This window comes from Lagenorhynchus albirostris, chromosome 9 (genome assembly GCF_949774975.1).
Source record: "Lagenorhynchus albirostris chromosome 9, mLagAlb1.1, whole genome shotgun sequence".
Taxonomy (NCBI): domain Eukaryota; kingdom Metazoa; phylum Chordata; class Mammalia; order Artiodactyla; family Delphinidae; genus Lagenorhynchus; species Lagenorhynchus albirostris.
The window spans coordinates 48,732,827-48,744,181 of NC_083103.1; the positions used below are offsets into that span (position 1 = coordinate 48,732,827).

The following is an 11,355-nucleotide window of genomic DNA, read 5'->3' on the forward strand; positions in this document are numbered from 1 at the left end:
GAAACCAAGGGGTGCAATGTCTGAGCCTTGAGGGGAAAGGCTATTCAAAGGGTAAAATGCTTGGGTCCTGCGAAAGGTGGATACAGCGGGCAAACCTTGGGGTAGCAACTCCCCACAGGAAATCCAATCTCTCTTTTTTCCAAGCAGGATTGGCTGTAATCTCAAGAATCCTAACACAGAGTCCACTGTTGCTCCCAGGCTCTAGTTAAATGAGCACACGTTGCTTCACGTGCTGGGCAGGGGTCGTATCTGAATATATTGGGAGAAGCGCAGGTTTTTCTGTTTGGGGCAGCCATGGCAGAGAACCAGTCCATTTTGGGAAGTATGAAGTTCAATATTTGAGTACCAACGGTGGGTCTCAGCTAGTTTCAGTGAGTACTGGCGTGAATGAAACACAAAGCTGGCAGGGCAGGCTTCTGATTGAAATGCCGAAAAGAAATTTCTGTTTTGAATGCAGGCTGGACTATCCCTTTGTCACTTTCCATCAGATGCTTTAATGCGTCTGATAACTCGTTGATTAAATGGGCATAGCCAAATCATTGGGTTGCTTGTAGAGAAAGAATAGTGTGACTAAATTGAAATCTTATCAAATACGCTTAACCATCTCACGATCTTGATTTGGTTTTATGTTATGGGGTTGAAGGAGAGTTTCTTTTTTCTACTCTTTGGGAACTCAATGCATTGTTATCTGATTTTGAGAGGTTGATTCCTACTTCTCTGATATTCAGAAATAGAATACATTCTAGGTAGGTAAATATCAATATTAGCAAAGAGTATGGATGCTAAGTTGTTAAGCATGAGATCCCTCTGGAACAGTTACTACATGAATGCTGATCTACGCAGGAATACAGTTTCAATAGTGCCTAGGGCTACCCTTTAAAATTATGGAATTAGAAATTTACTGGGTATATTTTTAAAGTATATACAGTAATTCAGGTATTGTTTTATGTGCTTTCCATTCATTATTTTATCTTCAATATCCTCTATGAATTAGTGTTGTTTCCTCATCAGTAGAAAGGAGATATTAAGACTCAAATACAATAACTTGCTGTCAACACATACTGGGAAATTATCTTAAGATTTTCAAATATACCAGGGTCAAATATATGTATCTCTTACATACAAAATCTCTTTCTTTTAGCATATACTGATTATTCAGTTTAAGACTTTCTGAAAGGGGAAAAATAAAAACAAAAACCAATGAATTATCTGATGACCTGGAAAGAGTGGTGATATTTCAACTTCATTATTATTATTGTTCTCTATTAACTTTTTATCCCAGAGCATATCTCCTTAGAGATGTCCAAAAGAAGAAAGACCTGTGTTATATTTGATCCCTCTATTTTGTATCTTTCAGTTTAGTTACACAGGCAGGACTAAGAAGCAAAGAGATAGATGTCAAAACCAAACTCACGTTGCTTTAGCTAATGTTGCTTAGAAACAAAAATCTGGTGATTAGTATACTGATTACAACTAGCTTAACAATAGTGGGGATATTAAAAAGCTATAGAGGTATATCTTACAGAACTTAATAACAGGGGTGTACCTAGGTGTTCAAAATGAATTGGAACCAGAGACTCAGTTTCTTCATCCCATTTTGCTAATCTGTTTCTCTTGCTGTGGAACAGATTTCTCTTTCCAAGTTCGTGTGTTGGAAAATGGCCACCATCAGTGACCCCAAGTTTGTATCTCCTCAGATAAACTGGGATCCATTTTGACTGGAGACAGACTCTGGTCCAGGTGTGAGCACATGACCCAAGTTGAGTGGATTCATCAATGGGCCAGAGGTCAGGGTCACATATATTAACAGTAGCTTCCATATAATAACATAAGGAGATGAACAGTTGTGAGAAAATCAATCAGGTATAGGGGTACCTAACAGTTGGTTTCTTCTGCAGAGGGACTGGTAGGATACTAAGTTGGAAGTGTAGGTCAGGAAGGGAAAATCCCAAATCTATATTCTCTTCCCAAACTTACCTCTGATTCAGATACTAGTTAATTGAAACCATAAAACCATTGTCAGAAAATTATTTCTTTTATATCCTTGCTAAAAATTGAAAAGTTAGGCAAAGTTACCCTTTACAGCTTCATCTTAGAAGTACCAGGTACCAGGTGAACCAAACCAGCTCCACAGACCTCTCAGGCATCTTTGAACTTGGCTGGAATGCTCAAGGTCTGAACAGACTTTGTGTTCATGAACCCAGGTTGGAGTGGTTAAAGAGGCAGTGCGTCAGCAAGCTCCATGTTCGCTCCCTTATTTGTTTGGTTCTCAGGGCATAGATGATGGGGTTTGAGGTTGGTGGGATGATCAGGTACAAGTCAGCTACCAGCACCTGGATGTGCAAAGGCACTGTGTCCTTCCCTAGCCAGGCCACATAGATGGATGCCATCCCAGGTAGGTAGTACAGAGCCATAACCCCGACATGGGAGCCGCATGTGCTTAATGCTTTCAACTGAGCATTCTTTGCGGAGAGACCAAATACTGCCTGAAGAATCAAGTTATAGGAGGCAGCGATAAAGGCCACATCAGAACCCACAGTAATGGAGGTTCTGTGGGTTTTCACAGTAATGGAACCAATCAAGCTGTAGAGACTACTGGGCATGGGGTGGGCATATGCCAACTTGGCCACAGCTATGTGCTCACAGTAGGAATGGAGAACCACATTGGAGCCACAGAAAGGCAGATGACTCACCATCCAACTCAATGGAGTCAGGAATATGATAGCTCTGATGGTGATGATCACACTCATTCCCAGTATCACTTGAGGTGTGAGAATTCTCGTGTAGTGTAGGGGCTTACAGATGGCCACACGGCAAAAAGCCATGGCCAGTAGCAGCCCTGTCTCCACAGCTGTGGCTGCATGGACAAAATACATCTGAGTGAAACAAGCATTAAAGCTGATGAAGCTGTCTCCTAAGGAGAAAATGCTCACCATCTTGGGCGCTACCAAGGAGGCCATGACAATGTCCACAGCAGCCAGAATATACAGGGAGCAGTACATGGGCTCTTGTAGGGTGGAATCCATCCACATTACAGTCACTATGAGGGTGTTTTCTAACAGGGCTATGGTATACACGATGTTCAGTGAGGTAACCAGCCAAAGATGTGAAGATTGCAAACCTGGAATACCCACCAGGACGAGGTGGCAAGGGGTTCCATTGTATGGTTGTAGGGTGGCCCCAGCATCACAGATGAGACTGCTTTCCTGTTAATATATAAAATGATGTAAAAGGATGCAATCCTGTAAGACTTGTTCCCAGCTATGGTGTTAGGAGAGCCTGGTGGTATTCTTAACTCAGTGGACCACAGGATTAAGGAAGTGACATCTGACAAAGTTTTCCTGCTCCACCTTCCATCCTCCTCAGTACTGTGCCTTACTAACTTCTGTTCATCGTTCAAATATCATGAGTTACGTCCTTCAGGAAGCCTTCTCTGCCTCCTGCCCCATCCCATGCGGAAACTAAATTAGGTACCTTCAGAGCTTTTATGGACTCTCATCCATGCTGACCTCTGAGGGACCTAAATTGACAATTCCAATACTCTACCTGTGACTTTATTGTATTCAATCATATGTGTCTTGTTCATGGCCTTATACCTTATACCAACTGTGTGCACCCATAGCTGGGGTGCACAAGTCCATTAAAAGAAGATATGTGTACTCATTATAGCAAACAGTTGAATGAATGAATGAGAAAACAAAGGAAAGAGTTTTTCTGTTATTTTTGTATGTTCAGTTCCTAATATTTAATAATTGTTGAATGAAACTTTGTGAGATTGAACATGTCACATTGTGCATCTTCTCCTTCCTCAGTCTCTCACTTCCCTAATATTGCATCTCTCAAGGCCTCCGGCTAGTGGGTCACCACACCAATTGTGTGACTATGTTGACTTTACGATAGTCATATATAGCCCAAGAACTGTTTCCCAGGTGTCCAGGCAATCTTAAATGAAGAGTGCTTATTTGCCAAGCCTGGAGACTAGCATGCTATTAATTATCACCCCGTCCCTCCCCTCAGTCAGGAGTTTTTTAAGGCTAAGAACTTTCCATATCCTTGGACACTGCCTTCACTTGACCCTTCTTGGATTTCTTATCAGGCCTGGCTCCTCCCTAAAAAATTGAGTAGATCAGATTGATGGAGTACTGGCCACAGAATCCCATCAGCTACAGTAGCATTTTCTCTTTTAACCAAGGATGAGACAAAAATTTACCTGGTTCTCAATGCTAATCAAGTGACATACATTTGCCCCTTCCATTTACCCCCTGGAGAGCCTACCACTAATTGACGCCACACCCAGGTACCAAAGCAGCCTTGATGAGAGTCCTCAGAAGTTTTCTAAAAAGGCAAATTTCTGGGATATGATTACAATCTGTGGTCTTTATTGAAACAAACAAAAAAAACCCTAAACATAAGAAATGCCTTATAACGGAACAGACTGAATAAACTAACGAGCTCTGTTTGATGGTCAGAGGACCTTGCTGTGATGAGTGAAACATCTTCAGTGATAGATCATGAGAAGATGCGGGAAAACTTTTTGAAGTAGAATGATAGTGCAGAGTGAAAACATATATATCCTTAAGACAGCTGTGTGTTTCCTGAATGCCACAAACTCAAGGTTAAGCATCATTCCTTAAAAAGTCGAAGAAGAGTCTAAGGAACCAGAATGCCTCCTCCCCCCACTCACCTCTGATCCAAGATCTTCCTCTCTACATCTCTGCCCTGTATAAAATCACCTTTCTTCTGAGGGCAGTCTCAGCCGGTGCCTGCCCATCCCTCCTCTCTCTAGCCCTCGCAAGTTGTAACTAGTCATACCTTTCATTCTCTTGAGAGATTTTTTCCCCCTCATTTTTTCCCCCTCATTCCTTTTTCTTCTCAATTAGCACTGCTAAAGGTTTACATATCTTATTAGTGCTTTCAAATGACTGGACAGTTTGGTTGGTCTTTTTTTTTTCCTTTTTGACTCTTCAGTCTATTGCTACTAAAAATTTTCTTGCTAAGACCAACAATGATCTCCATCAATAACATGTTGCCAATCCAGCGTTTTCTTTTCATTCTTTATTTTACTTGACCTATCCCAAACATTTAACATTACTACTTGGTCTCTCATTTTTTTTGGTTAAATTTTTTTAAACATCTTTATTGGAGTATAATTGCTTTACAATGGTGTATTAGTTTCTGCCATATCACAAAGTGAAGCAGCTATACGTATACATATAACCCCATATCCCCTTCTTCTTGTGTCTCCCTCCCACCCTCCCTATCCCACCCATCTATGTGGTCACGAAGCACAGAGCTGATCTCCCTGTACTATACGGCTGCTTCCCACTAGCTATGCATTTTATATATGGTAGTGTATATACGTCCATGCCACTCTCTCACTTCCTTGCAGCTTACCCTTCCCCCTTCCCGTGTCCTCAAGTCAACTCTCTACGTCTGCGTCTTTATTCCTGTCCTGCCCCTAGGTTCTTCAGAACCTTTTTCTTTTTTAATATATTCCATATATATGTGTTAGCATACAGTATTTGTTTTTCTCTGTCTCACTTCACTCTGTATGACAGACTCTAGGTCCATCCATCTCACTACAAATAACTCAATTTCGTTTCTTTTTATGGCTCAGTAATATTCCATTGTATATATGTGCCACATCTTTTTTTTCTTTTAACAACTTTATTGGTGTATAATTGCTTTACAATGGTGTGTTACTTTCTGTTTTATGATAAAGTGAATCACTTATACATATACATCTGTTCCCATATCTCTTCCCTCTTGCGTCTCCCTCCCTCAAACCCTCCCTATCCCACCCCTCTAGGCGGTCACAAACCACCGAGCTGATCTCCCTGTGCTATGCGGCTGCTTCCCACTAGCTATCTATTTTACGTTTGGTAATGTATATATGTCCATGCCACTCTCTCACTTTGTCACAGCTTACCCTTCCCCCTCCCCATATCCTCAAGTCCATTCTCTAGTAGGTCTGTGTCTTTATTCCCATCTTGCCCCTAGATTCTCCATGACCATTTTTTTTCTTAGATTCCATATATATGTGTTAGCATACAGTATTTGTTTTTCTCTCTCTGACTTACTTCACTCTGTATGACAGACTCTAGGTCCATCCATCTCACTACAAATAATTCAATTTCCTTTCTTTTTATGGCTGAGTAATATTCCATTGTATATATGTGCCACATCTTCTTTATCCATTCATCCGATGATGGACACTTAAGTTGCTTACATGTCCTGGCTATTGTAAATAGAGCTGCAATGAACATTGTGATACATTACTCTTTTTTGAATTATGATTTTCTCCATGTATATGCCCAGTAGTGGGATTGCTGGGTCGTATGGTAGTTCTAGTTTTAGTTTTCTAAGGAACCTCCATACTGTTCTCCATAGTGGCTGTATCAATTTACATTCCCACCAACAGTGCAAGAGGGTTCCCTTTTCTCCACACCCTCTCCAGCATTTATTGTTTCTAGATTTTTTGATGATGGCCATTGTGACCGGTGTGTGGTGATACCTCATTGTGGTTTTGATTTGCATTTCTCTAATGATTAGTGATGTTGAGCATCCTTTCATGTGTTTGTTGGCAGTCTGTATATCTTCTTTGGAGAAATGCCTATTTAGGTCTTCTGCCCATTTTTGGATTAGGTTGTTTGTTATTTTAATATTGAGTTGCATGAGCTGTTTATATATTTTGGAGCTTAATCCTTTGTCCATTGATTCATTTGCAAATATTTTCTCCCATTCTGAGGGTTGTCTTTTGGTCTTGTTTACGGTTTCCTTTGCTGTGCAAAAGCTTATAAGTGTCATTAGGTCCCACTTGTTTATTTTTGTTTTTATTTCCATTACTCTAGGAGGTGGATCAAAAAAGATCTTGCTGTGATTTATGTCAAAGAGTGTTCTGCCTATGTTTTCCTCTAAGAGTTTGATAGTGTCCGGTCTTACATTTAGGTCTCTAATCCATTTTGAGTTTATTTTTGTGTATGGTGTTAGGGAGTGTTCTAATTTCATTCTTTTACATGTACCTGTCCAGTTTTCCCAGCACCACTTATTGAAGAGACTGTCCTTTCTCCATTGTATATCCTTGCGTCCTGTGTCATAGATTAATTGACCATATGTGCGTGGGTTTATCTCTTGGCTTTCTATCCTGTTCCATTGACCTATATTTCTGTTTTTGTGCCAGTACCATACTGTCTTGACTACTGTAGCTTTGTAGCATAGTCTGAGGTCCAGGCAGCCTGATTCCACCAGCTCTGTTTTTCTTTCTCAAGATTACTTTGGTTATTCAGTGTCTTTTCTGTTTCCATACAAATTGTGAAATTTCTTGTTCTAGTTCTGTGAAAAATGCCCTTCATTGGTAGTTTGATAGGGATTGCACTGAAACTGTAGATTGCTTTGTGTAGTATAGTCATTTTCACAATGTTGATTCTTCCAATCCAAGAACATGGTATATCTCTCCATCTGTTGGTATCATCTTTAATTTCTTTCATCACTGTCTTATAGTTTTCTGCATACAGGTCTTTTGTCTCCTTAGGTAGGTTTATTTCTAGATATTTTATTCTTTTTGTTGCAGTGGTAAATGGGAGTGTTTCCTTAATTTCTCTTTCAGATTTTTCATCATTAGTGTATAGGAATGCCAGAGATTTCTGTGCATTAATTTTGTATCCTGCTACTTTACCAAATTCATTGATTAGCTCTACTAGTTTTCTGGTAGCATCTTTAAGATTCTCTATGAATAGTATCATGTCATCTGCAAACAGTGACAGTTTACTTCTTCCTTTCCAAGTTGGATTCCTTTTGTTTCTTTTTCTTCTCTGATTGCTGTGGCTAAAACTTCCAAAACTATGTTGAATAATAGTGCTGAGAGTGGGCAGCCTTGTCTTTTTCCTGATCTCAGTGGAAATGGTTTCAGTTTTTCACCATTGAGGATGATGTTGGCTGTGGGTTTGTCATACATGGCCTTTATTATGTTGAGGTAAGTTCCCTCTATGCCTACTTTCTGGAGGGTTTTTGTCATAAATCAGTGACGAATTTTGTCGAAAGCTTTTTCTGCATCTATTGAGATGATCATATACTTTTTCTCCTTTGATTTGTTACTATGGTTTATCACATTGATTGATTTGCGTATATTGAAGAATCCTTGCATTCCTGGGAAAAACCCCACTTGATCATGGTGTATGATCCTTTTAATGTGCTGTTGGATTCTGTTTGCTAGTATTTTGATGAAGATTTATTTTTGTAAATTTTATTTATTTATTTATTTACTTATGGCTGCATTGGGTCTTCGTTGCTGCACATGGCTTTCTCTTGTTGCGGCGAGCAGGGGCTACTCTTCGTTGCGGTGTTGGGCTTCTGATCGCAGTCGCTTCTCTTATTGTGGAGCATGGGCTCTAGGTGCACGGGCTTCAGTAGCTGTGGCACGTGAGCTCAGTAGTTGTGGCTTGCGGGCTCTAGAGCACAGGCTCAGTAGTTGTGGCGCATGGGCTTAGTTGCTCCACAGCATGTGGGATCTTCCCGGACAAGGGCTTGAACCCATGTTCCCTGCCTTGGCAGGTGGATTCTCAACCACTGTGCCACCAGGGACGTCCCTTTGTTGAGGATTTTTGCATCTATGTTCAACAGTGATATTGGCCTGTAGTTTTCTTCCTTTGTGACATCTTTGTGTGGTTTTGGTGTCAGGCTGACGGTGGCCTTGTAGAATGAGTTTGGGTGTGTTCCTCCCTCTACTATATTTTGGAAGAGTTTGAGAAGGATAGGTGTTAGATCTTCTCTAAATGTTTGATAGAATTTGCCTGTGAATCCATCTGATCATGGGCTTTTGTTTGTTGGAAGATTTTTAATCACAGTTTCAACTTCAGTGCTTGTGATTGGTCTGTTTATATTTTCTATTTCTTCCTGGTTCAGTCTCTGTAGGTTGTGCTTTTCTAAGAAAATGTCCATTTCTTCCAGGTTGTCCATTTTATTGGCATATAGTTGCTTGTAGTAATCTCTCATGATCCTTTGTATTTCTTTAGTGTCAGTTGTTACTTCTCCTTTTTCATTTCTAATTCAACTGATTTGAGTTTTCTTCCCTTTTTTCTTGGTAAGTCTGCCTAATGGCTTATCCATTTTGTTTATGGCTTATCTGTTTTGTTTATCTTCTGAAAGAACCAGCTTTTAGTTTTGTGCAGATTTTTTTTTTTTTTGCGGTACGCGGGCCTCTCACTGTTGTGGCCTCTTCCGTCGAGGAGCACAGGCTCCCGACGCGCAGGCTCAGCGGCCATGGCTCACGGGCCCAGCCGTTCCGCGGCATGTGGGATCTTCCCCGACCGGGGCACGAACCCATGTCCCCTGCATCGGCAGGCGGACTCTCAACCACTGCGCCACCTGGGAAGCCCCAGCTTTTAGTTTTATTGATCTTTGTTATCATTTCCTTCAATTCTTTTTCATTTATTTCTGATCTGATCTTTATGATTTCTTTCCTTCTGCTAACTTTGGGGGTTTTTTGTTCTTTTTTCTCTAATTGTTTTAGGTATAAGGTTAGTTTGTTTATTTGAGTTGTTTCTTGAGGTAGGATTGTATTGCTATAAACTTCCCTCTTAGAACTGCTTTTGCTGCATCCCATAGGTTTTGGGTCATCATGTTTTCATTGTCATTTGTTTCTAGGTATATTTTGATTTCCTCCTTGATATCTTCAGTGATCTCTTAGTTATTTAGTAGTGTATTGTTTAGCCTCCATGTGTTTTTATTTTTTACAGTTTTTTTTCCTGTAGTTGATATCTAGTCTCATAGTGTTGTGGTTGGAAAAGATCCTTGATACAATTTCAATTTTCTTACATTTACGAAAGCTTTATTTGTGGCCCAAGATATGATCTATCCTGGAGAATGGTCCATGAGCACTTGAAAAGAAAGTGTATTCTGTTGTTTTTGGATGGAATGTCCTATAAATATTAACTAAGTCCATCTTGTTTAATGTGTTATTTAAAGCTTGTGTTTCCTTATTTATTTTCATTTTGGATGATCTGTCATTGGTGAAAGTGGGGTGTTAAAGTCCCCTACTATTATTGTATTACTGTCAATTTCCCCTTTTACAGCTGTTAGAATTTCCCTTATGTATTGAGGTGCTCCTATGTTGGGTACATAAATATTTACAATTGTTATATCTTCTTCTTAGATTGATACCTTGATCATTATGTAGTGTCCTTCTTTGTCTCTTGTAATGGTGTTTATTTTAAAGTATTTTGTCTGACATGAGAATTGCTACTCCAGTTTTCTTTTGATTTCCTTTTGCATGGAATATCTTTTCCCATCCCCTCACTTTCAGTCTGTATGTGTCCCTAGGTCTGAAGTGGGTCTCTTGTGGACAGCATATATACGGGTCTTGTTTTTGTATCCATTCAGCCAGTCTGTGTCTTTTGGTTGGACATTTAATCCATTTACATTTAAGGCAATTATCAATATGTATGTTCCTATTACCATTTTCTTAATTGTTTTGGGTTTGTTATTGTAGGTCTTGTTCTTCCCCTGTGTTTCCTGCCTAGAGAAGTTCATTTAGCATTTGTTGTAAAGCTGGTTTTGTGGTGCTGAATTCTTTTAGCTTTTGCTTGTCTGTAAAGGTTTTAATTTCTGAATGAGATCCTTGCTAGTTAGAGTAATCTTCATTGTAGGTTTTTCCCTTACATCACTTTAAATGTATCCTGCCACACCCTTCTGGCTTGCAATTTCTGCTGAAAGATCAGCTGTTCACTTTATGGGAATTCCCTTGTTTGTTATTTGTGCATTTTCCCTTACTGCTTTTAATATTGGCTCTTTGTATTTAATTTTTGATAGTTTGATTAATATGTATCTTGGCATGTTTCTCCTTGGATTTATCCTGTATGGGACTCTCTGAGCTTCCTGGATTTGATTGACTATTTCCTTTCCCATATTAGGGAAGTTTTTGACTATAATCTCTTCAAATATTTTCTCAGTCCCTTTCTCTTTCTCTTCTTCTCTGACCCCTATAATTCGAATGTTGGTGAGTTTAATATTGTCCCAGAGGTCTCTGAGACTGTCCTCAGTTGTTTTCATTCTTTTTTCTTTATTCTGCTCTGCAGTAGTTATTTCCACTATTTTATCTTCCAGGTCACTTATCCGTTCTTCTGCCTTTGTTATTCTGCTATTGACTCCTTCTAGAGAATTTTTAATTTCATTTATTGTATTGTTCATCATTGTTTGTTTGCTCTTTAGTTCTTCTAGATCTTTGTTAAATGTTCCTTGTATTTTCTCCATTCTATTTCCAAGATTTTGGATCATCTTAGTATCATTACTCTGAATTCTTTTTCAGGTAGACTGCCTATTTCCTGTTCATTTGTTTGGTCTCTTGGGCTTTTACCTTGC

The 11,355-nt window shown here is 39.6% G+C and overlaps 1 protein-coding gene across 1 annotated transcript; it reads right to left on the reverse strand.

Annotated features, from left to right (window-relative positions):
- Positions 1 to 2,192: 2,192 nt before the first annotated feature.
- Positions 2,193 to 3,251, reverse strand: LOC132525291 (olfactory receptor 52I2-like). The gene is given in 2 exon segments (XM_060157830.1): positions 2,193 to 3,157; positions 3,160 to 3,251. Coding segments are annotated over 2 exon segments (993 nt in total). The 5' UTR covers positions 3,188 to 3,251.
- Between the last annotated feature and the right edge of the window lie 8,104 nt (positions 3,252 to 11,355).